The sequence below is a fragment of the Zea mays genome, chromosome 1, assembly GCF_902167145.1.
Source record: "Zea mays cultivar B73 chromosome 1, Zm-B73-REFERENCE-NAM-5.0, whole genome shotgun sequence".
Classification (NCBI taxonomy): domain Eukaryota; kingdom Viridiplantae; phylum Streptophyta; class Magnoliopsida; order Poales; family Poaceae; genus Zea; species Zea mays.
Window position 1 is genome coordinate 182,537,035 of NC_050096.1, and position 27,184 is coordinate 182,564,218.

The following is a 27,184-nucleotide window of genomic DNA, read 5'->3' on the forward strand; positions in this document are numbered from 1 at the left end:
ACTACCCTCGGTGGTTTGGAGTCTGAGGACGACGCCGAGCCGGGCCACGGGCTTCTCGCCGTTTTTCCTAGTCTATGGGGCCGAGGCCATCTTACCCACGGACTTGGAATACGGTTCCCTGAGGACAAAGGCATACGACGACCAAAACAATCAGACCAGCCGAGAGGATTCATTGGACCAGCTGGAAGAAGCTCGGGACGTAGCCTTACTACACTCGGCGCGGTACCAGCAGTCTCTACGACGCTACCACACCTGAAGGATTCGGCCCCGAGGCTTCCAAGTGGGAGATTTGGTGCTTCAGCTACGACAAGACGCCCGAGGGCGCCACAAGCTCACACCTCCCTGGGAAGGGCCGTTCATCATCGCCAAAATTTTGAAGCCCGGGACATACAAGCTGGCCAACAATCAAGGCGAGGTCTACAGCAACGCTTGGAACATCGAACAGCTACGTCACTTTTACCCTTAAAATGTTTCAAGTCGTTCATGTATCTCGCTTTCCTTACATGTATAAATAAAGTCTAACCATCAAGGGAGGATCAGCCTTGCCTCGGCAAAGCCAGACCCTCCCTCGAGGGCTAGAAGGGGGGAACCCCCTCTGCGTCAAAATTTTCCTCGGAAAAGTTTTCTGCCAAAATGACTTTCGTGCCTTTCGACTATATCGATAACGGAATCCTAAAAACGAGCTAGAGAGACATTGAGCGGCAAGGCCGACCGAGCCGAGGGACTCCTACGCCTCCGGGATACGGATACCTCACTCATCACCTTCCGCGAAAAGTAACTCACGCTCGGGCAAGCAATTCTGCTACCGAACAAGTCCTAACGCTCGAAACAGGAGGAAAGAAACGCAGCTTCATACTGTAACACTAAAAATGTTTTGGCCTCAGCAGCCGCAAGAAACATACACATACTGAAAGTTGCCTAGAGGGGGGTGAATAGGCAAGTTAAAACTTTTTCAACAAAACTAGAAACGAACTGGGTAAAACCGGTTCAACCGGTGTCAAAACCGGTTCAACCGGTTTGCACGAGCTCAACTAAAGAATGAGATATAAAACTGAATTGATCTCGAAATCCACCCAGTTAACTTTGGAAATGAGATGTTCTAAATGATCCACAGGGTTCAAGGTAGTAGATCTGAGAAGGGCACTTCTCAAAATCCACACACCAAAAAGATATAAACAAATCTTCCACGCAATGGTGAGAGAACGAAGAACATGAACAAACACAATGAGCAAGAACACAAGAGACACAAGATTTATCCCGAGGTTCGGTCACACCACCAAGGTGCCCTACTTCCTCGTTGAGGCACCCACAAAGAGCCGGGTCTCTTTCAACCCTAATCCTCCCTTTGCCGACCACGAAGGTCAAGCCCACACAATAATCTTTCCTCAAACGAGCGGGTAATACAAACTTTCTTGTAGTCTTCCACAAGATTTGGAGACTCACAAGAGACACCTAGTCGTCTAGGAGCTAGAAGCTCCAAGAGTAATGAATCCACAAAGAACTTGATGTAGTACCAAAGCTCGAATCAAGAAGAGCAAGAGAGATTTGGAGATGAAGCACAAAAACTGCAGCCCTCAAACTCACTCAAAGATTTCTCTCCAAAGATTTGAAATGGGAGAGGCAAGAGGTGTGTGAGAGAGAGTGGGAGGTGTTTCTCAGGTTAGGAATGGAGTCCAAGTCGTGCTCTCCTGTGGGGGAGAGAGGTAGGAGTGAGTATATATAGGTGGGGCTCCAAAACTAGCTGTTTTTTACTTTTCTGCCCAAAAACCGGTTGAACCGGGCAGAAAAAGGTGAACAATGCAAAAACCGGTTGAACCTGTTTTAAAACCGGTTGAACCTGTTTCCACCAGACAAAAATCGGTTGAGTGTCTGGCTGAACCAGTATTTTCCAAAAAGGTGAACAATGCAAAAACCGGTTGAACCTGTTTTAAAACCGATTGAACCTGTATTTTCCAAAAAGGTGAACAGTGCAAAAACCGGTTGAACCTGTATTTTCCAAAAAGCAATTTTGGCCAAGATAGACTTAAAAAGGTTGTACTACATACTTTCACTAAGGATTAACAAGGGTAAAATGGAAGTTTTAGATTAAGGATTTTGAGCTTTAGTACCAACACCAACCTTCTTTATGGATCCCCCTTGATAGTACAACGATTCCTATACTCAAGTCAAATAAAATATAATTAAGTAAACTCCTTGAGTCATTGGTGTCTCAAGTGTGATTTCTCCATGATGTTGCTTCATAAGGATCAAAACATCTTTGTCTCACCTTTTGAAGCAAACACAAATCGAGCCTGTGGCTTGTGCCATTTCACCATATATGAGTTCAAATCATGGCTTCAAGTCACCTTACTGATGCATCAACATGTTGTAACTCTTCATAGCTGATTAGTTCATCGACTTAGTGCAAGTACTCTCTTCTTCACCTTAGCCATGGTACCTCAGTCTACAAGCCATCGCTTGTCCTTCACCTTCGCTTAGTTCCTCGAAGCCCTTTCCTTGCTATCTTCACCCTATCAAGCCATTCTTGAGTCACATCCTATTGAGCATCCATTGAGAGAATCATTTCTTCAATATTGTGAACCTTGCTTGAATGTCATCTAGATATAACTGCTAAGATCAATCAAGCTCTAGTTTGATTCTCATATATTCATATATGGACTAATAGTAATATGGTCAAGCCAATTCACGATTCCTCATATCTTATTCACTTTGGCTTGACCAATCCTCTTAATCACTTCAACCTCTATTATGATCATATTTATGCATAGTGATTTCACAGGACTTGTCCATATATTCAAACCAATATAGAGACCATATTATATCCATTTGCATTGTCTCACTGGTTATTTGACCTTGTGTTGAACCTTGTTCACTGATCATTATACACTATTCAAGTATGTTCATCATACTGAATTTCCTGTTCAACATTTAGCAAACTTGTTAGACCTTTAAATGTGTTGTTATCCAAATCACCAAAACTCACAAAAGGGATGAATGCACTTTCAATCTCCCCCTTTTTGGTGATTGATGACAACACATTTAAAGCTTACATAAGATTTGATAAATAAGATTTTGAATCCTATGATATAGTTTCCTCCCCCTAAATATGTGCATTTCAGAAAATACCAATTTTGTACTCAAATGCCAAAACCACATATTTGGGTCAAAGAGTGAAGACAACTTATATCATACTATTCATAGGGTGCTTTGTGTCATAAATAAACATGATGCTCATGACATATTATGCACTCATCAATTTCCTTCATCTTATGTTTTACTTATGATTCAACCCCCTTTTGTCAATTATTTCTCCCCCTTTTCAAAAGTCTTCTTACACTTAGTTACATAAGACTAAAGGTAAGCTTTAATGCACAATTTCTCCCCCTTTGTCATAAATCTCCAAAAAAAGATATAAAGAATATAAAGGGTAGAAATTATGATTAATCAAGATTTGAACACACTATCATGAAAAGGGTCCTTATATGGCACAAAGGTAATGGAGAAGTGTCATAAGTGATGTACCTTTGCGTTTTACCTTTTCAAAGGGGTGTTCCACACTTGTGTTGTATTTAGAGTTCATTTTGCAATCTCTTGTTGGCATAATTGTGACATAGGTCTAAGATATCAAATGAATATTGTCATACTAATTGAAAGATAAATCTTGATACCTGGAGTCTAGATGTCACTTAGCATTTTCTTATCATAACAAGAGGCAGCATGAAAATTGCACAAGTATGAATTATACAACTAGTGATCATGTGCGAAAAATATCAATTGAAAACCACCAATTGATACAATTTGATAGATAATCAGATCACTAATTGCATATTGCACTAAGTTCTCCTCAAGTTTTAGTGCACACATATATATGAATTCAATTGATACCTGTTGAGAGTACTTATTTGCAACTTAAAGTACCATTGGCATAAAAGGAGTATCAATTGAACATAATCATGCAACATAAGAAACATGAGCACTATTTAATCAATTAAGTTCTAGACAGGAGAATCTATAAGCTATGCTACTTCAGATATTTGTAATCCAAAAAGATGTGATACATATTTACCAATTTTAGATGATGTTGGAGTAGCATATACAAGAGAAACTCATTCTCTTATGAAATGTATAGAAGATACATTTATTGGAGCAAAGAATCTTTGATACCCATCAAAATTTGCAGTGGAAGCGATTGTCTTTGCTTGAAGATTCCTTTCTAATTTGAGACTACACACATAATAGACTTGAAAATGAAGTTAGTCTCAAAGATTCAAATTATAGACCATTCTCCCCCTAAATGTGTGCATACAAGTGATGAATACTTGTTTAGCTTATGCACTTGGACTTATGAGGCCAGGGGATTAAGTTCTACAATTTGAACCTTGGTACAAATAAAGTATGAAAATATGAAATTGCACCAATTTAAGGAATTACTCATAATCAAACGGTATACTAATAGACATGATATGCAATATTTTAAGCCAAGATTCTAGTGCAACCTTATGATGTGACTTAAGATATTGCATATACATGCATACACTAACTTGTACGAGCCTAGATACACAAATGTAATACAATAGTTCATGGAGTGACACACCTTTGTTCCATGCCATATGGTCTTCATTATAATCATGAATTTCTATCTTAGCTTTTGATAGGCTTGAAATTTCAAAGAGAAACTTATCCTCTTTAAACGATCAAGAGAAACTCATTCTCTTCAAAGAACTACACAAATTCACTAAAAGAAAATGTTAGTCTTTAAGGACACAAGATATAGAATGAGCTCCCCCTAAATGTATGCATCAAGTACTCGAATTACTTGTAACATGCACTTGATTCAATTAAGATTCTTAGAGGAGTTCATCATATATCTTGGTCAAGGCATAATATATTTGAAACAATTGAATTTATGCTAGAGAACACATATTGTTCCCCAATAGAACTAATCCATGGGGTGACATGTGGTAAATATTTGATCATTTCCTTGGAACCACTCATCCTCAAGTTCCTGAGGGAGGAAAACATGATATCACAAAGAATGCCCTGGTCACGCGAGGTGTACGTCTAAATCCTTACCTGGAAGACCCTAGGGACGTCCCTGGAAAGGATTTCTATGGTCGTTCGAAGCGATCTCATCGCCGCCTCGGTATATTCACGGAAATTATTCTGAGACTGCTCCTCCAACTCATCGTTGAGGGAGAGGAGGGGCTCCGAGGTGTCGCGGCTCCAGAACAGGAGCGGCTGCCCACACCACTCATTAAGATTGAGCTGCGTGGGGATAAGGCCGCTGCTCCCCAAGATGGGCCACGGTTTTGCGCGCCCCTCCACCGAGGCGTCGGGTCCCCCTGCAGTCGATGCATCGGGTACCACCGCAGTCGACGTATCGGGCCTCTCCTCGGCTAAGGTGACAGGCCTCCGCTCCCCGACCTCGGCAACGACGGCCGCCATCTCCTCATGGTCGAGAACGGGGAGGTCGAGGGTGACCAGGGGCGGGGGCGCCTCAGCCATCCCGACATCGGCGGCAACGGGCGGCTCTGCGGGCGAATCAGCGACGGCCCCGGCGGGAATCGATGCTGGTGCCAACAACAAGACAGGCAGGCTCGAAGCCGCGGCCGCGTCAACGGCCTCCCCCGGCATGATGGCCGCTCCAACAGGGGGTCAACTTGGGAGGCTTGCCCCATGACAGCCCGTGCCGCCTGCCCCCCCCCCCCCCCCCCCCCCCCGCCGCAGGGTGCCTTGTGCGGAGGCTAGCCAACCGGCGTGGCGCGCCGCAGTGCCGGCTGCAGAGGCCGGCCTCGTCTTAAGGGCCTTCGTGGGGGCCAGACCAGCTGAGCCCTGCCTCCGCTTGCTGAAAGAGGGAGAGGGCAAGTTCAAGACACACAACGAAAAAACCAAAATAGAGGTTCCCTCAGATACTTGCCCACTCTGGGGCAAGGCCAATCGTGCCTGCGGGGAGACCCCTCGGGCCCCGGTCTCCGTAGGCGCTGCCGAGGGTTGCCATGCTGCCGACTTCGACGTCGCTTCCACCTCGAATGCCCGAGGCATCGAGGGACGGCTAGCCCAAGCGTAGTCACGACGACCGGGGGACCAACCCCCTGTACGGCTGGCACGGGCGCTTGCTCTTAGGGGACATGCGGTTCGGCCTGACCCCCCGGAGCCACCACGATTATCTCGGTCAAGGGGTCAAGTACCCCCTCGGCCCACCTCCGCTCCTCGGACCGGGACCCCGGCATCCCGGCCCCAAACGTTGGTGGCGTCAGCCCACCTGGATGCTGTCTTGACGACCTCTGGCCCAGCCTCAGGTCCGGACGGAGGCCAAGCCGGGCCGCCATGTCATCATCATCATCATCATCATCATCATCATCATCGTCGTCGTCGTCGTCGTCGTTGTCAGGCGTGTCCGGCAATGACTCCAACGGGAGCCCGTCCCTTGCTTGCCTCCGACGGTGCTTCTCCAAGGCTTCCCGAGCTCGCATCCTCTCGCGAGCTCGGGCCTTTGCCGCGTCCTTTTTCTCCTTGTCCTTCTCCACGGCGAGCCTATGCGCGGTTCGGTCCGCCGCGTCCTCCGGGACCGGTGGCAGGGAGAGTTTAAAACTCCTCAACCCCTGGGGACGAACGAAAATCCCAATAGTAAGAGCTAAAAACGTAAAAAACTCGGCGCAAAACAGGAGGAGGACCAGACACTTACCAGGGACACATACCCACGGTCGGGACGCATCGGGGGCTGGCTGAGGGCGCCAGCATCCAGCCTCCCTACCGTACCCGCTACCCGCCTGAGGAGGTCGTCGGCAGAGAGGGAGGCCGAGGATATCCGTGAACCCTCCAAATCAACCCTCGGCTTCATCTCCGAAAGCCGCAACCGTCGCTCTGCCAATGGGAGCACCCTCCGGCGGTGGATAGCGGCGACGACCCCCGCGGCGGTAAGGCCCTCGGCTTGTAACTTCTGTAGGGCACGGAGAATGGGCTGGAGCTTCTCCTGGTTTTCGCGTGTGGCCCCCCAGCGCCAGTTATCACCGACGGCAGTCACCACTCGTTGAGAAAATGGCAGAAGCATCCCGTCGTCGTTCCAGAGATAAAACCACCGGTTCTGCCACCCCTTATTCGAAGATACAAGGGAGGCGGGGATGTACTGCGCTGCCCGCCCTGACCTCAGCTAGAGGGTGCAGCCACCAGCCCGCACCGCCATACGGACCTTCTTCACGTCCGTCGACGCAACGAAGAACTCCGCGGAAAAGAGGTGGGTCCACAGGTCCCAGTGAGGGTCAATCCCCAAAAACCCCTCGCAAACCACCGCGAAAATGGCCGCTTGCGCTATGGAGATGGGTTTGAAGTTATGCAGCTCCACCCCGTAGTAATGCGAGAGCGCCCGCATGAAGCGGCTCGCCGGCATCCCAAACCCCCGCTCATGGAAAGGGGTGAAACTGACCACGTACCCCGGCGGCGGAGTCGGGTCTGCCTCGCTCCCGGGGGCCATCCACTCAGGCTGCGGCCCGCCGGAGAGAGGACGGAGCAAACCATCGGTGATAAGGGCCTCCAGGTCCTCCACAGTAACGGTGGAGAAAGGCCACGGGTCGCACGGCGGAATGACGGTCGCCTTGTCAGCCATCGCCGAGCAGGAGCGGTGGAGGCAGAGGGGATAAGGTGCGCGATTTTCTCTTCTCTGTCTACTCTCTTAGGTTGCGAAAACAAAAGCGGAAGGCAAGCGCAGATGGCAGGGTAAAGAACCACCGCCGGCCCCTCCTCCGGGTATATAAAGTCCCGAGCGAGATCCACCCAAAACTTCGCCCGAACCCTTCGTGAAATTCAAACTCGAAGGTAAAACGGCTTTTTTGTTCCTCGAATGGCTCACGCACGCACAACGGATACCCCACGAATCGCCTGTCCCATCGCATTAACTCCCTGGCAGGGCAAGCGACACCTCTGGCAGGCAAAGCAGGCGCCGTTTCGTCTCCATCATGATGACCGCCTCAAAAAAGGTGCGCCACATTGTTTAAATTTATATCCTTTTTCCTTTTCTCTCTCTCTCTCTCTTGCCACAGGGATCGAGAAAAGGGATATTTCGAAAGGATCCTTCTCAGCGAAGGAAACGGGCCCCGAGCCCTCCTACTGATCAGGGGTTCGAAGGTTGCGCCCTGCGGGGTTCGGCAACCGCCCCAGAGCACTCAGGCTCCGAGCCCTTTACTGATCAGGGGATTGAAGGCTGGCCCCTCGGAAGGGTTCGACAGCCGCCCCAGAGCACGCAGAGTCAGGGATGACCCTGGGTACGTATGTTACATGGCTAAGGCTTGGGCTACGCTCCTGAGGTACCCTAGGACATTTGCGAGACCAGCGGGAATGATTTGTAATGGAATCCCACCGGAGGGAGGCACCGAGCCCTCGGACCCTATCAAATGGGTCTGGGTCCAGCAAATCACCTACAGGTACTTTTGGAGCGCGCCTCTGGGCCACTAGCCGACCCTTATCGAACGGGACTCAGGCGTCCGCTCGGATCACCCGATAGTAACTCACTGGAAACACCATGTTCGGCTCCCACCGAGGGTAACATGGCGCGTTCCCCCCTCCTCCTTGCAGAAAGGCAACGAAGGGGCGTACAATAAAAAGCCAAGACAGTCCTCGATCATCCTCTCGCTCCTTGCAGAGGCTCGGAGGCTGCTCTCGCACCAGGCTACGGCCAAATTGTCGACCACGTCGACAAAACAGCTTGAAAACTCGGAGCCTGACCATGCACCCGGGCTGCGGCCAGGCTGCATGAGGGAACAACAAGGCAGACCGAGGCATCACAAGAAGAATTAAGACCTTAGAGGAGTCAAACCACTCCTCCGAGGCCTCGGGGGCTACACCCGACGGGTGCGCTCGCGCGCACCCATCGGAACAAAATATAACCGAGAAAGGCTGGTCCCCTTGCAAAAAATCCGACATAACCTTCAAGTGAGTACCTACACTCCCTTCGAGGCTCGGGGGCTACTGTCAGGTACCGTAATTTGGGGTACCCCCAATACTCCTTAACATGGCTGGAAAACATCTTCAGAACAAACCGTAAAGACTGATAAGCACGGTTCAAGTCAAGGCCTCGTCAGCCAAGGGACGTGACCTTGTCTCGCCCGAGCCCGGCCTCGGGCAAGAACAGTAGTCCCGGACGGATTCACGCCTCGCCCGAGGACCTACTCAGGCAGTAGGCGCACCCTCGGCTCGCCCGAGGCCAAGCTCGAGCAAACTTTGTCGTACAGCAACCTCGGCCAAATCGCCTTAACAACCGACCGTATCACATGCGCATTTAATGCGGGGATCGCCTGACACCTTATCCTGACACGCGCACCTCAGTCGGCAAGGTCGAAATGACCGCAGTCACTTCGCCCCTTTACTGATCGTTCTGACAGGAAAAAAGGACACTATTCACCCTGTTCCGACTATTGTGCCAACCACCAGGGTAAAACTAACGACAGTAAGTCACGACCTCCCCCGAGTTCAGCCTCGGGCGCAACAGGGAGCTCCGCCTCGCCCGACCTCAGGCCTCGGCCTCAGCCTCGGCCTTGGGAGAAGGTCTCCGCCTCGCCCGACCCCAGGCCTCGGCCTCGGGAGAAGGTCTCCACCTCGCCCGACCTCGGGCCTCGGCCTCAGCCTCGGCCTTAGGAGGAGTCATAACCTCGCCCGACCTCAGCCTCGGCCTCGGGAGAAGTCTCCGCCTCGCCCGACCTCGGCCTTGGACCGACTGTGCCATAGGGGATACATCATTACCCTACCCCTACCTAGCTGCCTTAGGCTACGAAGGAACAAGACCGGTGTCCCATCTAGATTACTCTGGCAACAGGTAATGATGGTTCCCTGCATGCGTCCATGACGTCGATTGTTCTCAACTCCCTACGAAGGCAAAGAAACGTCAGCAGGACCCCAGGCCGCACCGCCAGCTGCACTTCTACAAGGCTCAAGTACTTCTCCGCCGGACATGTTAGCACATAGCTACACCCCCATGTACAGCTGGACCATCTCCTTGTATCTATAAAAGGGATGTCCAGGGCCTTCCCAAAGGGGGGCAGAGGCGGAGAAGGAGAGAAAAACGCAGAGAAGGCTAACTCAGACGGCTCACCTCAAGGGCACACCCTCTCTCTCTCTCGCAACGCTTGTAACCCCTACTACGAGCACCCCGGTGCAAGATAAGATAAGCCTCATCCTCCCTCTTGTGTTTCATCTTGCATCAACCCATCTGGGCAGGGACACGCAGCGTCAAATTCACTGGTCGGTCGAGGGTCCTCGCGGGTCCAAAACGCCGACAATAACAGAAAACACATCTACTACATCTCTCTCCCCAAGCCCACCTGCTACCCTTGCACAATGCGTAGTAGTAGATAAGTATCACCGAGATTCTTGAATTATATTTTTGGATGGAGGGAGTAGTATTTAAAAAAGATCCTTGCATGCAATTTCTTTTGTTTGAATAATGTTTTCAACTTAAATTCCTTTTTTCATGCGTGACATTTATTCTTCGTAATATTTTTTCTATGGATCTGACTTGTGAGTCATTTTTTATAAACCAACGTCAAATATGAATCCATGTTTCTTACTTGAAAACCATGAACAAACACCATTAGCGGGAGACACTCGTGTTGGGGTCGCTCATCGACGATAAGAAGAAACTTGGTGACTGCCAGTTCGACCTCTAGAAAAGTCCTACGTGGCCGCATGTGCCGCTATGTACGACAAGCTCCGTCGCTGCCGCCGCTTGGACGCGGTGCAGAGCGGCTGCTCCGCGCTGTCCATCGTCAAGCAGGGGGGCCTCATGGTCCTAATGTCGGCGACTCTCGGGTTGTTATGGGCACCGCATTCGATGACGACGCCATCACGTCGTCCAGCTCATCATCCACCTGAAGCCCAACTTGCCATGTAAGTCGCTACTGACTGGCCATGAATTTTTGTGCGCTGAGACGATGGCCGTTGCTGACGTTGTATGAGTGTCCTCGAACACGATGTATATAGAGGAGTAGCGCATCCGGTGGTGCAACGGCCAGTGGTACTACCTTGCTGATGAGCCCGGGGTGCACTTCGTTTTACAGCCCAGCCAAGAGTCATCAGTACTCGGTATGTCGCGCGCGTTCGACGACTACTATATCGAGGACTGTGGCGTCATCTTGGCGCCAGAGGTGACGTAGAGGAGGACCAACAACAATGACCATTTCGTCATCCTCGCCACCGTTGGGGTAGCTTTTGTGCCGGCTTGCCTTTAATTCTCTTCGCAAACACACACTTGCCTTTTTGTTTAAGCAAAATCGTATGGTGGTACGTGTCTGATGACTAACGATGTACGAGGGAATTTCTTCTGGTATGTGTGGAACGTGCTCTACAATGATGAAACCATGCAAATCGTGATATAAATCGAAGTCTGCATGATACTGACGGTTGCAATGTAGTGGTGAAACATATAGATTATAAATAACAAAATTTATGTATGGCCAGAATCACAAATTGATTATGAAACATTTTCTCATAACGGTATAACACATATTTTGTATATAACTTATCGTAGTATACTGGTATTATATATTTCCGTTGCAACGCACGAGCATTCATCTAGTGATAGTAATATTTATAGTACTTGGTTAGTATTGTCGGATAGTATACATCGTTCGATTTGTTTTTTATAGTAAACTCGTCTGAAACATGTAGATGCTTCTAATATTGTTGTTGTTTTTTTTGTGTAAATCTAGTCAAACGAACAAGGAAATTTTCTGTAACCAGCCCGCCATCGATAAAAACTTCCAGTATCGGCCCAAACAAGAAAAGCAGGGCATTTGGCCCATCAAGAGCAACAGCTTTCCTGACGTCCCGGGCCGCGGCCTTCTCCACGGGTGCGCGGGAGAGAGAGAAACCCCTACCTGTGCTTGATATTTATGCCCGACATGTGCTGGCCAGGTCGTCGGTCCACCGCAGGACCCGTAAATAGTTAAGCGTAGCAGGCCAGCTTAATAAATAGTGCAAAATACTATAACGGCTAGATGGCAGTGGCACATATAAAACAAAATAGTAATACAAAACAGTTCATTCAATCAATGAAACAAATCACATGAATTGAAATATAAACAAAAGCACGTAACATAAATAATCTAAATAAAACTTAGTTGCTTTGTGACTATCTCATTAAAAACCTTTGGTAAGAAGGGGAAAAAGTATAAACAGCTCAGAAATGTTTAACATTCAGTTCATTGTTCACATAGTTCAGCTCGGTACTATTCCCACAGCCACACTCATGCAACAGCCAGTTAGTAATTCGACCCACGCATTGTGTCGTGCTGGCTCCCACAATTTATCTAGGTTGTGCGAGACTTAAGGCATGTAGGGCTGGAAACGAGCCGAGCTCGGCTCGGCTCCGTGTGGCTCGTTCAGTGGCCAAGCTCGGCTCGACTCGGCTTGGCTCGCCTACTCATCGAGCTGTAAAAGAAGGCTCGGCTTGTGAGCTGCACCTTAAAACTAATATTGCGTTATATAGTGAATTAATAGTCTATAAATATGAAACAAATAATCATAACATGACATTACAAGTAATCTAAATTATAATTGTTATACATTCATCATTAAAGACTAAGAAACGAGTCAGATATCTATAGAATTGTCCAATATTCATTATTATTGTGTAGGTTGATTAATTTTGTGCAGCTCGTGAGCCGCCTCGCGAGCCAGAGCGACTCAGCTCGTTGGTTCAACGAGCTCGAAAACCTGACTCGGCTCGGCTCGCGAGCGGCACCGAGCCGAACTCGAGTCGGCTCGCGGGCTTCGATCTTTTTTCTAGCCCTAAAGCCATGTCTTCAGTTTCATGTTTTGAACCGGTCCATTAGACACTTACAAAATATGTGTACATCGAGCCGACCGATTAACCTGTCATGCAGAAGATATTTTAGATCGTGATTTAATTGTAGTGTGAGGGGGCCATCTTGCGAGACTATATCCAACAATTTACTCATATGGTTTTGAACGTATGAATGAGAAATGTGGTGAGGCTGGCAGCTCTTATCCCTGTACCCTGTTTCAAACTCCTCGTCCCCCTATACCCTGTTTCAAACTCCACTACGTAAACTCTACTATCTAAACAGTGTTAATTCCCATATTTTACATGGTCCAGAAATCGTCGCAAGCTGATGTGGAGTGCTAAATTTGTAACTACATAGATCATGATTAATGACTCGCTTTGCACATACGCTGTACAGTCGTACAGATAACTCCATCCAGCCTGCAGATTCGTATAGTGCTACTGTACAACTGTTAAGACTGTCTTCAACGGACGCCGCTAGCACCCCCTCCCCTACCACTGTAGCCGTTTTAGGGGCTACAGTGCGCCCCTATTCTCTTCACCGCCTTCCTCCTTCTCCTCCTCTCCCCTCCCGATTCCTTCTCTCTCCCGCTAAATGGATGGGCACGCTACGGCGCTCGCGTGCCCTCCGGTTGCTAGCTTCCCAGAGAAGCCCGCGCGGTCGGAAAACTCCGAGGAGCGAGCTCCAGGCGACTCCACGGCGACCGCACCTCCGCCGGCGATATTTGCCGTGGATCCGCCCTCCGCCGCGATTCATTTGCCTTGCTCCGGGCGGCGAGCAGCAGACGCCGTCGTCCACGCGGATCCACTGGGCAGCTTCGCGGAGCGGCGACCCGGTCGATCCGTGCGAAGACGCCGCCGTCGGTCTTCTTCGCACGCCAGTTCGTCGTCTGCGGGACTCATGTCAAGGCGACATATTCCAATCGGCGACAGATCGACGCTCACGAGATCTGCTTCTTTCGAGCTACGACGTCGAAGGTACGCCTCTTTCTCTCCTCCCAGTTTTTCATGTCGGATTGAATCCGTGACCCAAAAACATCTCCGTTGGTTTAAACCGTAGCGTTTACATGTCCATGTACTTGATTTAGTAGATGGATTCATTTGTTTATGGCGATTTGCCCAGTTAGGGTTTACGGGTTGTCCCCATCGCCTATTGTTAGGCTTTTACGCTTACCTGATCCGTCGTTATCTTGTAGACCATGTGCAAGGCTAATAGTTTTTGGAGCATACGATAGAACACGAAGAGTCGGGTGTGATTTTGATAGTCGTCATCGTGGCGTGCTTATTGTTTGTTTAAGCACCTAAGTCGAACAGCTCAAATAATATGTGCTCATGTCAGTTGTATGTTCATTGCTCAGTCTTGCTGGTACACAATTCATTGTTCATATTGGAATGCCAACAACTAAGCACGAATTACCGTTCATTTCCTCATGACAACCCCTTTGTTTGATGCATATCCCTTTTTTGCATTGTAATAAGTTACTCTGTTTATGAACTCCACTTAGTTAACATACAACCCCTTTGTTTGATACATCACTAAACATTGCATGCAACTAACGAAACCTTCACTTATTATGCAGCTTGAAATATTTATTTCATTATTTGACGTCCACTTCAACTAACTGAGGTTCTAAATTCTTTTTCGCTTTAGTTATTTGTTTATAATCAACTTCTTAAGTGTATTGTCCATGTCTGATGTCTGTGCTCCCATGTTTGTTGTGCAAGTTCATTTTATTAGAAGCCACGAACAAATTCACCCAGGCATGGATACTGTGATCAATTAATTTACAGGGCATAGAACATTGCAACCAACAATGGTTGGTAAATTGCAACAATTGTTTAGTTTACAACTTTGCCACATTCGTTTATTGCATTGGTACACACTTTTGTTTCGTAACTGACATTAACACTTGAATTTACCCAAATAGTCACCGAAGTGCCTCTAATTTTTTGATCTATGCACCCTGTCTAGCCAAGGAGGAAGTGCTTGACGATTGAAATCAAGATGAGCAGCCATGATGTCAAACTGGTGCAAAACTTGGTCCTCAATCTTGCTTCCTCAGTGGAAAGTCGTGCAGTCAATATTAGGACCTTTTTAGAAGAGGCTTTCCGTCATTTGGGTGACAAGCATTACCTTCTCAATGCTCTACTTGCTATTCGAAAAGAGGTAGACCTGATGGAGCAAGATGCAATTGAGAGCAAAGCAAGGTCTGACCCAGAGAAGGATAGGATGGAGGAACAAATTAACCTTGCTCAGGATGCCAAGCCCGTGCCTAGACAAATAACTTTCACTCCCCCTTCCTCACCAGAATTGTATGACGCCAGTGACAATGACTCCTACGACTCCGACAGGTCCACTAGGTATAGCATTTGGAACCTGTAATAATGGTACGTAGAACCTGGTCGTAGTAGTACTAATGCATCCAAATAAAGTAGGAACTTGTGTGGTATGTGTTTGATGCTTGCGTAACCGATGTACGAAGGGTTGCAGCTTATCTTACTTTTGTACGAACCTGTTGTGGGATGCTTTATCCTTTTGTAGTCAACTTATTTCCAATGCTTGATCCTGTTGTTCGTAATGTCTGAAGCTGATTTGCAATGCTTTCAAGTGTGACGTTTACAGTTCAAGTTTGTTATGTGTTGTCCAACTTAATGTATTTATGTATTTCATTCCAGAATGGCTGACAACAACTCAAACAATCCTTATCGACCACCTGCTGCCAGCCCCAATACAGGTAACCAAATTTTCCCCCCACCCTTGTGGGATCCTCAGATGTGGCAGCCCCAAGGGTTCGACCCAACACAGGCTTCAACATTTACTAATCCTTCAAATTCCCATATGACAAATCCAACCTGGTCCCAGGGACCTAATGACCCATCTGGATATACCTTTCGTACACCATGGAACCCATATTTTGGTATGACAACTCCTGGGGGTCCTCCTACACAAACATGTTTCGGTCCACCACAATTGGTACCACCCATTCCATGTCCACCGGTGCCCACCCATGTTCCCAACCAGACTGACCCTATACCATTTGAATCAGAAGCAGAACACAGCGTCCAGGAAGTTAACAGCCCTAGCAAGGCGTCAGGTACACCAGGGACATTTAGGAGGACGAAGGAACAGAACTTCAAACCTGATGAAGACCTGTTGCTTTGCAAAACATGGTTAGAGATTAGTAGTGACCCAGTGATTAGCACAGGGCAGAGGAAGGAGGGTTTGTGGGCTAGAATAGAGAAAAGGTACAATGAACTTAGAGGTGAGTTTCCATTGAGACTTAATAGGGCTCTCAGCAGCAGGTGGGACAAAATAAGAGCTGAAACAGGGAAATTTGCCGGATTCTACGCAAGAGTCCTCAGGGAAAACCAAAGTGGCCTTACAGATAACGACAAGGTAAAGTTTTATTCAGTTGTACAAGTAAATGTATGGTCATGGTAGATGTGAACGTAATGTTATTTGTGCACTGACAAGTGGTAATACATCTTGTGTAGACTTCGAAAGCTGCAACTTTGTATGCAACATCACAGAAAAAGCCATTCCATTTCATGCACTGCTGGACTCGCCTGAAAAACGAACCCAAATGGGATGCCATGGTTCATGGCAGCCCCTGGAGAGCCAATGCGGGGACCGAGCCAGTACGTAGTCTTACACCTACAGGTTCTGTTAATGAAGTACACACTGATGAAGGTGGTTCTAAAGGCAAGAGACCATTAGGACGTGACTCAACGAAAGCATCAAGGAAGAAGTCAATGTCCAGTGCATCCCAATCTACTGACTACCTGTCAAGAATCCATGACATTCAGATAGCAAGATTGAAGCAAAGTGAAGAAAAATCAGAGCTGAAACAACAGAACATTGAGTTCATGAAGGAAGTTGAACTGAAGAAGTTGGAGGTTCAGTCCAAGGAAATAGAAGTGCAGGAAAAAAATTGATGATGGAAGATAGGAAGCAAAAGGTTGAAGAGCTCAACAAACTTTTTGCCATGGATATGGATGCTTTACCAGAAGAGATGAGAGCTGTATACACGGCGATGAAACAAGGTTTAATGGAATATTTCATCAACAATCCTGTGTGACGAGTACTACTGTATTTCATAAGGTGTTTGTCACCTTTGTATCGGCGAACCGTGCTCCTCTGTGTTTGGACATGTCTATTTTAGAGTGGTTGAACAATTCGTTAGTTGTTTGAGTTCATCAGCTTGGTTTTTGAACATTGTTTACTTTGACATTATTGATATTGATAATAAGGATTATGATACATTACTTGAAGTTAGGAAACATATGCAAACTTATTTGTACCAGAGCCATTACACTTACAAGGAACCATGACTTCTGAACTACGGACATACAAACCACATACGACTACTAATCCTGGTACACATCATTTAGTTCATAATTAAAAGTAAACAACATTGGTGTAGCACATAATTTGGATAAAATGCATCAACCCATGGAGCCTCGACGAGCCCAGAGGTGTTCTATGAGGTTGTGCTGTAAAGACAAGTATGTTGCCTGACAAGTGATGTCCTCGTCCGGATCGTTGGGTAACTCGGAGCGGATATGATTGTTCAACCACTCGTTGCGGCCCTCACCAGTATTGTTGCACGGTTCAGGCGGCCCAGAGGGGCCAATGAAGTCGACATTAACTGCACCATCTCCTTCGTCCTCGACAATCATGTTGTGCATAATAATGCAAGCAGTCATCATCTCTGCGAGGTGATTACGATCCCAACCATAAGCAGGTCCACGTAGAACAGCCCACCTAGCCTGCAAAACTCCAAATGCTCGCTCAATGTCTTTTCGACAACTCTCTTGCCTGGTTGTAAAGTGAACCTTTTTCTCCTCAAATGCGTGGCGAATAGCTTTTACAAAGGTAGGCCAATTTGGATATATGCCATCTGCTAAGTAGTATCCGAAATTGTAAGTAGTCCCATTAATAGTGAAGTGCACTGGTGGCATCGTCCCATTACGTAACGGATCAAACACAGGTGAGCGATGAAGCACGTTGAGATCATTGTTGGTACCAGGCATTCCAAAGAAGGCATGCCAAATCCACAAATCGTACCCAGCGACTGCCTCTAGTATCATTGTTGGCCTCGAATTTCGCCCACAAAACTGTCCGCGCCATGCAGTAGGACAGTTGCGCCATTCCCAATGCATACAATCGATAGAGCCTAGCATACCAGGAAACCCCCTGTCGGCGTTTACACGTAGTATGCGAGCAATGTCGTCGTGGTTAGGGATACGAAGGTATCGTTCGCTAAAGGAAGATATGATTGCGCGACAAAAACGGATAAGGCAGTCCCTAGCGGTAGTCTGTCCAATCTGTATGTACTCATCTACCGCATCGGTTGGTAACCCGTACGCAAGGATACGCAATGCAGCACATACTTTTTGCAATGGACCAAGCCCTGCTAAACCTGTTGCATCACAACGAATAGTAAAGTATTCGTCTTCTCGCTGAACGGCACGAAGGATACGTAGGAACAAAGGACGATGCATCCGAAACCTATAAACGAAAATAAAGCATAAAATTAACAAAAGAAACCTACAAATGAAAGTAAAATCATAACTTAGGAAATGTACCTTCGACGAAAAACATGTGATGGATACACAGGATTAGGTCCGAAGTAGTGATGTTTGATGAGATTTTCTCCAGCAGTGTGGTCCCTATGGATAACTCGGCGAGGCAATGAGGAGCGGCTACGGCGTGTGCTCGTGTCTCCTTGTACAAGGTGGTCAACATGTTGGGCAAGCAACAAGGTATCAATCTCATCGTCGGAATCGTCGGATGACGAGGACAACACAAGGCTTTTCAATGACTCCATGACGACCTAAACTACGAGTGCGTAGTACGGTCTTCTTATGGTATGGCGGATGATATAGAAGAGAGTGAGTGTTTAGATGAGTGGAGCATTTCCCCAGGGTACCATATTTATAGGTGCCTTTGGTGTGTGAAGGAAGCCAGGCGATCGTGGCTTCTAGTACAAGCCAGTCGTGTCGTGCAAGCCACTCGTGTCGTGTACTAGAAGAATGAGAATTTTGAATTTGTAAAAATACATCAATTTGTACCGTATTTGTACTAATGTAGTAATAGTAATTATGAAGTTTGCTAATTACATGTGGACCAAAATTCGCCCGTGTACTATACAAATAATAAATAAACATAAATTTAATATTTGATGGTAGTTGAGTTAGTTGATGAGGAAAGTATATAATATTGGTCTGGTGGGGTATAGAGGATTGTTATAGGGGGAACCGCTGTAGACCGTGGAAATATAGGGGGAGAGAGATTGCTGACGTGGCACGTGAGTGGGATATAGGGGGACAAATTTAGGGGAACCGCTGAAGACAGTCTTCTGTAGTGAATTCTACGCCAGATCCTGGATCCAGCTGACCGGGGGCAGAGTCCTTTGTCAGGATCAAATGTTATGTTCAGTTGCTCACTGATTGGGATGTTGTAATTATTACGTCAGATCGCCTTTCCCCCATAGATTCATGTTGATTGGCGGCTACTTTTTTCATTCCAAAGCAAAGAATCATTCATTGTTTGAAAAACTGGCAACCTTTGCCTTGATTCGCACTCAAAGCGAGAGTAAGTAGCTTTTCAGATGAGCACAACCATTTTGCAGCACCAAGAAGCACCATTTTTTCCTTAAGATTAACTTAGAATAAAGCCTGACGGGGGTAACAGCATCCATCGATCCGCAGTCCATGCTGTTTGATGCATGGGTCTGCTGAAACCGAGGATGAACACAGCACTAACAACTGACACAGAGCGACCTTGCAATCAAAAACACAGATGGGCAACAACAAACACGACACGAACGAAGATAAACCCTCTGGACTAGGGTAAACATCACGGTAGCGAACAGGATAACTTGGCCGCGCGGGCCCCACCGCTCAGTTCCTCCAGTTCCCGTCGGAGTTGCCGTAGCCGCCGCCACGGTTGCCACCGCCGTAGCCGCCGCCACCACCACCGTAGCCGCCGCCGCCACCGTAGCCGCCGCCACCGCCGTAGCCGCCACCGCCATCACGGCGCCCGCCACCGCCGTAGCCGCCGCCTCCACGGCCACCACCGTACCCACCGCCGCCGCCTCCACGGCCGCCGCGGGACTGGGCCTCGTTGACGGTGATGTTGCGGCCGTCCAGCTCCTTGCCGTTCATGCCCTCGATGGCGTTCCGCATCGCCTCCTCCGTGGAGAAGGTGACGAAGCCGAAGCCGCGGGACCTCTGCGTCTCCCGATCGAGGATGATCTGCAGGGGAGAGGGGAAGGAGGGACAGATCCGGGTGAGGGTGTGTCAGGACAGGTCAGATCTGGACGAAGCCATGGACGGATCTGGGACGGGAACGGACCTTGGACTCGAGGACCTCGCCGTAGGTGCTGAAGGCGTTGTGGAGGGAGTGGTCGTCCGTGGCCCAGGCGAGGCCGCCGACGAAGCAGCGGTACTCAACATCCGACGCCGCCATCTCGATCCGCTCACCCACGAACCCGAACCCCGGAGAACCTCACGAACCCGAACCCGAACCGGAGGGGGAGGAGAAGCCAACCCACCTCTAAGAAAGCACGGAGAGGGAATGCGTCCCCCGCAGCGTCTTTATAGCCGAGCGCGGGGCCGCCGCGGCCGTCCTGATCCCATCCGACGGCGCGGACGCCCAGTGGAATATGCGGGGCATCGGGGTCGCCACCGCGCTACGAGCACACGAGCACCTCCCGGGGACGGCTTTGTTGGGACCCGGAGCAGGACGGGAGCGTGAGGCGGGGCCCAGCGTGACTGACCTGACCTCGTTTTGGCCGCTGCACTGCCGGCCTGTGCAGGCCACCGAAAAATATCTCGCGTGGCGAAATGCCATCCTTGCCCTCGGGAGCACACGGATCGGACGGCAAGCGGTCGTCGGGTCGGGTGGTGGATATGGACACTTGCTGATGACGTGGGTCCACGATGGCAGTGGGCGAAGCCAAGTCCACGCGTCACAGTGACCGCACCTAGTGCTCAAAAACGACGGATCGGATAGGAACGAATACATGTCACAATTCACTACCTTGTAATCTGAATTCAAATATAGATTCGAATATTCTAGGATATGAATACAGAACTGATATTTAGATTTGAATCGAATATTTTTTTAACTCTGACACACATATTTTGAAATTTAAGCTGGATGAATATTTTATAGCTCGAAGAAGAGGAGGATCACATGTTGGTTCGTAGTGAACATGCTCGATTACTTCATCTTGTTAGAGACGAGGACTCTACGCGGACCACAATGGCGCTTGAACATGTCATTGTAATATGCATATCTTGCGGCAGTGAGAAATATATCATATCATAGTTATGTACTCGAGTCCATGCCATCAGATACGGTGTAATTGCTTATATTTTATAATGCTTACAGGTAAATTAGCACATTTAGGTGTGGCATAGGTACGCGACACACTCCTCATAGTGGATTTGGGTATGCTTCATATCCTTTGTGGTGGCTACCATATGCCTGCTTGACCACAATATCATCCATCACATTAATGTGATGTGCAAAAGCTTTATTCGGAACATTAGTATCACATGGTCGTCTTAAGTAGAGACAGTTGTGGCTATGGGACCATACTCCCATGGTACTTCTTGCCCGGGGGTTACAACTAGTTGTATGCCTCAATGTGGAGCATTCTTGTACTTAGTCAAGAGAGAAGCTTGGGTTCCCACATTAAGAGCCATAGATCTCAAGAGGGCTTCAGAACCTTGAAGGGCTCCAAGGTCGAGGTCCAAGAGGGGTCTGATGCAGGGGATCTAAGAGACAAAGATAACCTAGATTGTTCGGTAGAACCTCAGAGGCCCTAAAGGCCTCGAAACTCATCTTCTTCCTTAAATGACATTGGAAGCTAGACTTAGGGGGGCAGGGGCCTCATGATGAGGTCCCTCGACACCGAAGGATGTATGCATTGTGACACTTCGCGGGTGGTTTGCTTTGAAAGAAGTACATGTTAAAAATAAGGTCAATATGCACTATGTATCATTTACATTGCATGTACATAGGATAAATAAATGTATACACGAAGAGTGATACCAATAAAGATATGAATATGAACATCATATTTGAAGTTTTAACAGGTAAAAACTACAAATAATTGTGTCAAGTACCCAAGAACGGGATACCCCCACAAACCCCTCTCTGGCCCATTTACCAACTGAGTCTGTGTCGAGCAAGTCTATGATGCGGGGCGAACGACCAAGTCCCCGCCGAGCAAGTCTACTCGGCGGAGCAAATGTCCAAGTCCTCATCGAGCAAGTTTGCGAGACGGGACCAGCAACCAAGTCCCCGTCGAGCAAGTATGCGAGGAGGGGCGAACGACCAAGTCCCGGACGAGCAAGTCTGCGAGACGGGGTGACCGACCAAGTCCCTGCCGAGCAAGTCTACGAGACAGGACGAATGACCAAGTCCTTGCCGAACGGATCCGCAAGAAAGGAACCTAGGACGACGCTGTCGGCCCACGACGGTCGTGAAAAGACGCAACATCACCAAACCACGTTTGGACCGTACATACAGTAGCAAAAGGTTTTTGGCAGACACGATGGAACACCCCCGCGTGCGTCGACGGACATACCCTCACTGACTCGTGGGGTCAGTCAATTCCAGTCGTGGAGACCTCATCACCGGAGTCTCTACAGTGGCCCATACACTGGAAAGGACGAGACAATACCCTATACTAGGCGTATACCTACGCATGCTTGATAGTGGCGTGTGGGGTATGACGAAAGATGAAGCAGTACCGAACACAACCCTCAACCTCGCTGTAAGCCCACTTCGCGGGACCCGCCAGGTACCACAACGTTGGCACCGAGCAAGCTATAGGGACTCGTATACCAAATGGACAAGATGGAACGCCATACTAGGGGCACGACATTGCACGACCCTACGAACGACGTTAGGAGGACTCACCATCCGCAGGCAGCAAGCCGAGCCTACTCCCAGTAGAATACAAGTTCCCACTGTAAAACCCACCCTTGAGCTATAAAAAGGGGTAAGGCAACTTTCTTTCGACACACAAGCACACCTGCTCTAACACGCCTCAAAAGAAATACTACGATCAACACTACATTGGACTAGGGCGAAAGCCTGAACCAGTATAATTCCAGTGTCTCAGTTACTTGTTTGGATCCTCATGATCCACCATTCGGTGTTAGTCCGCGCTTGCCTCCCCGTCAAACATAAATCTATTGTCTCCCAGTTTCCAAAACCACGGCAAATTGACAAACACAAATCTATCGTGATCCAAATATTTCTTTACAATTTGTTAGAACGCTAAATTAATTTTAGTTTAAAAAATAAATAGAAATAGTGTTTGATCCTTATTCGATCCGATCCCTAAATTATATAGTGTAAAGTTTAGACTATGTTATCACTCCTAGTGACGGGAGAGTGACTGTGACTTCATCCTTCGTCGCATTTGAATGATGAATTTGTGTTGGGGTAAGAAGAATTGACCAGGTCATCGTGATGGTTATGGCAACAGCTACCAGCCAATGAAGAGAGGAGAAAAAAAATTACCCTATTTTTTTCTAAAGAAAACAAAGATAAAGAAGAACATCGTTGTTGATACCGGAACCGCAGTAGATAAGATCGTGCACTAGATGGATACGAAATTCGATGCCACTTTTGACAAGAATGTCAATGCTCAAGAGCGTCCATGTAGACATGTAGTACTAATATACTTTTATTATATACTATAAATAAATAAAAGCATTTATGGACAGTGACTAGAAATGTCTAGAATTCCGCCCCTTGGCTGTTGGTGTGCCGACAAGTCAATCAAAAGGAACCAAAAGAAAAAAAAAATATAAAATATAAAAGGAGCACACAACAAAAAAGAAGGTCCCACCGAGATTTGAACTCGGGTTACTGGATTCAGAGTCCAATGTCCTAACCGCTAGACCATGGGACCAATCGTGGTTAGAAAGTAAAGATAATGGTATTTGACTCTTTTAACTGAACGGGAGGATGGGAGCAGCTGAGCAAGCATTTGATGTGTTCCAGGCGAAGAAGATCCATGAAGCAAGGCGTCACCGATCGATGCTACAGACGGTTGTCATGACAATTGTCTGAACAATAGACGGGAAAGCCCATTCCACGTCTGCAGAACATTTCAACTAAGATTTGATCCATTGTGTGTCAAATTAAGGATGTGTTTGGTTGCGAGTCAGGACGGGATGGGACATGACGATCCCACACCGTACACTGTTTGGTTGAGAGTCAAGGTTCAGATAGGACCGTCCCTAGAAAAATCTATCACTAGAATGTTGTCCATGTTCGTCCCTCCAAATCAGACGGATAATACCTGTTGGAGGCCTTCGTCTTCCGAAGGTCCTCAAAAACATGATTATCAATGTTTCTCAAGTGTAATATATGTACAGGAACCTTCGGACTCGGGATGAAGCTATCCACAATATGAAAAGCATGGTTGGAATGAAGGTCGAACCAGTTATGAAGCTATGCGCAGGGAAGCTTCGGCTCAGTAGCAGAAAAGCAACCGACTTAAAGAGGAAAAAACTATTTAGTCCTTGATAGATTGTCTTAATGTCAATAGTAAACATGAAGGACATGGGTATAATTTTTCACAGGGTGCGTCCTGCGCCTATAAATAGATGAACAGTACCCCCGTACTATTCACGTGGACTTGTACTCGTTTTGTGCGTCACGCTTGTACTTTTACCTTCTATCAAGCCGAAGGTACATTTGTAATTCAATATTATTTCTGTCTTTCCATGATAATATAATGAGAATGAATTAATAATATTATATGGTTGTTTATGTTGTCTCCCATATTTCGTATGCTTCTCCTTTTATTAACATAAACCATGATGATGAAGGTATGCCATTCATAACCTTCGTCTGAAGATCATTATATGCTAAGGGAAATAATGCTTCGAAGGACGAAAGACATTAATGTTTAACATTTTGTGTTGCCTTGTTCTTAATTCATAGCATTTGAGAACAAGTCCCCAACATTGGCGCCCACCTTCGGTGAACTCATTCGACCACCTTCGGCGACCCTGACCTTCGTCATGTCGCCGAAGAAAGTTTCAGCGCCAGGGGCTGCTGCACTGCAGCCACTGGACACAAATCAGGAAACTCTCTCTCTCTCCGAGAGGCTCGAAGCCAGAAGAGAAAAGCCACTAGTCCAACACTCCAGGAGGAGGAGTTGGACCAAGAGATCAGGGACATGGAGATCATCCATCAACAAGTACAAAGGAAGAAGGAGAAGATGGCCCGGCTGACCGATCTTCAAAGGAAGATCGACGAAGCTACTGAAGAAGTACGTCATCTTATTCAAGATGAACAAGAACGAAGGCCCCAGCATAGGGAGCTTCGTCAAGAGGGCCTATTCAATGAAGATTGATGGTATGATGATTTCAGTCATAATACTTTTACTTTTGATGATGCTTCTCCCTTGGCAGCAGAACTGCAGGCTACACCTATGGCCCCCATCATACAAGCCACCCCAGCTTCCCATGTATGATGAACACTTAGATCCAAAGCAGTTTCTGATGAGTTACGAAGCAACTATATCTTCGTTCGGGGGCAATACCACAGTCATGGCGAAGTCCTTCGTCATGGCAGTCCGGAATGTAGCCGAAACATGGTATTCTTCTCTTCGGCCAGGGACTATCACGTCGTGGCAGAAGCTTAAGGACATGCTGGTTACCAGTTTCCAAGGCTTTCAAACGAAGCCAGTCAAAGCTCAGGCCCTGTTCCAATGCACGCAAGACCACGAAGAATACCTTCAGACATATGTCCAAAGGTTCTTGCGACTAAGGGCACAAGTGCCTACATTGCCCAATGAAATTGTTATTGAGGCCATGATCAAGGGTCTTAGGCCAGGACCTACTACTCAATATTTCGCCAGAAAGCCCCCACAGACCCTGGAAAAGCTGCTTCAGAAGATGGATGAGTACATTCGGGCTGATAACGACTTCCGCCAAAGAAGGGAGGAAGCGTACAGATTCTCTGAGATGACCAGGGGCTTCAGAGGACGAATCCACCCGAGGCATGTCAGGTCGATTCACAGCTCCAGTCAGAACGACGACAAAGGGAGCCAGCCTCAGAGGTCACAATACACCTCACAATCTTCGGGGCAACAACAAAGCTCTTTTAGGCCACCAGCTCCAGGGGCTTCGGAGGAAGATTTGGGCATCAGCCCAGGAAGATCTACTACTTATTCTGTGGTGAGGACAAGGGCCATACTACAAGAATGTGCCAAATTACTATTCAGAAGCAAAAGGAGATCGCAGAAGCCGAAGCTCGGCAGAATCAGCCGAAGCAGGTCTTGCACACTGCTTCGTGCCACTCTTCCTACATACCAGAGTATGTGGGCAATCATCTTGCAGCTTCTGTTGTTTCGGCTAGCCATTCACAGGCTTCCTGACCACAACTCCCACCTCCACCACCACTACAACCGACCTACTCCCGAAGCCAGCACCCAGAAGGGCGCCAGCACACCTAGCAGCAACGGGAGTTCAGGGAGGAATCCGAAGCTCGCACAGTCAACAACACTGTGCCAGAATCGAAGCACATTTATTGAGCAATATCCTACCCCTAAAATACTCTTATGCTTTATGTCATTTTGTTTTTCAATAAGGAACAATGAATGTAAATCTAGTTTTAATTCCTTGTAATAGTTTTGCTTCTATCAGAATGAAATATATCTTCTTCACAGACTTACGAAGCTCAAAAAATTTACGAAGCTCAAAAGTCGTTCTTAAGGGAGCACATTATAACTTTTGCCGAAGCTACAAAAAGTCGTTCCTAAGGGAGCACAGTGTAAGTTTTCTGCTCAAAAGTCGTTCCAAAGGGAATGCAGAGCCAAATACTGCCAAAATATAAGGCGAAGAAGTTCAAAAGACGTTTCTAAGGGGATGCAGAACTTATACCGTCGAAATAGAAGGCGAAGAAGTTCAAAATACGTTCCTAAGGGGATGCAGAACTTACACCGAAAAATAAGCAGTGAAGCCGAAAAATAAACGACAAAGAGATTTTGATCGTTCCTAAGGGGACGTAGAGATTGTGTGTTTCAGCGTGGGTGTGTGGGTGTGTGTCTTCGGCATTAGCATCATTTTTCGCATCATATCATCACATCACCCCACATAGCATCACATCATACATCATACCACACCAATGACACGAATTGAATACAAAGTCTATCTTCAGAAGAACGCTTTGTAAAAGTGAAAATGTGCCAATGCACAAAGTAAGCTGAGAAATACAGCTTCGTCAGCTCTATTGCAAAAGAAGGGATTCCCTGTTTACGAAACATGGATGTTTTTACGAAGTATGGATATTTTTACGAAGCATGGACATTTTCACGAAGCACAGATCTTTTTCTTTACGAAGCA

The 27,184-nt window shown here is 47.5% G+C and overlaps 2 protein-coding genes and 1 non-coding gene across 3 annotated transcripts; all 3 read right to left on the reverse strand.

Moving 5' to 3' along the window:
* Nucleotides 1–17,066: 17,066 nt before the first annotated feature.
* On the reverse strand, nucleotides 17,067–18,704 carry LOC103640730 (uncharacterized). The gene is made up of 2 exons (XM_008664224.4): nucleotides 18,383–18,704; nucleotides 17,067–18,305 (listed from the first exon to the last, which is right to left on the reverse strand). The coding sequence occupies exons 1-2, from the start codon at nucleotides 18,622–18,624 to the stop codon at nucleotides 17,240–17,242; spliced, it is 1,308 nt and encodes a 435-aa protein (XP_008662446.1). The 5' UTR covers nucleotides 18,625–18,704; the 3' UTR covers nucleotides 17,067–17,239.
* A 716-nt stretch (nucleotides 18,705–19,420) lies between these two features.
* On the reverse strand, nucleotides 19,421–20,352 carry LOC542725 (uncharacterized). Its single transcript, NM_001112237.2, has 2 exons — nucleotides 20,154–20,352; nucleotides 19,421–20,053 (listed from the first exon to the last, which is right to left on the reverse strand). Exons 1-2 carry the CDS (start codon nucleotides 20,265–20,267, stop codon nucleotides 19,700–19,702), a joined length of 468 nt encoding a protein of 155 aa, NP_001105707.2. The 5' UTR covers nucleotides 20,268–20,352; the 3' UTR covers nucleotides 19,421–19,699.
* Nucleotides 20,353–23,664: 3,312 nt separating this feature from the next.
* Nucleotides 23,665–23,736, reverse strand: TRNAQ-CUG (transfer RNA glutamine (anticodon CUG)). Its single transcript has one exon. It is a non-coding gene; the product is annotated as a tRNA-Gln (tRNA).
* Nucleotides 23,737–27,184: the final 3,448 nt, after the last annotated feature.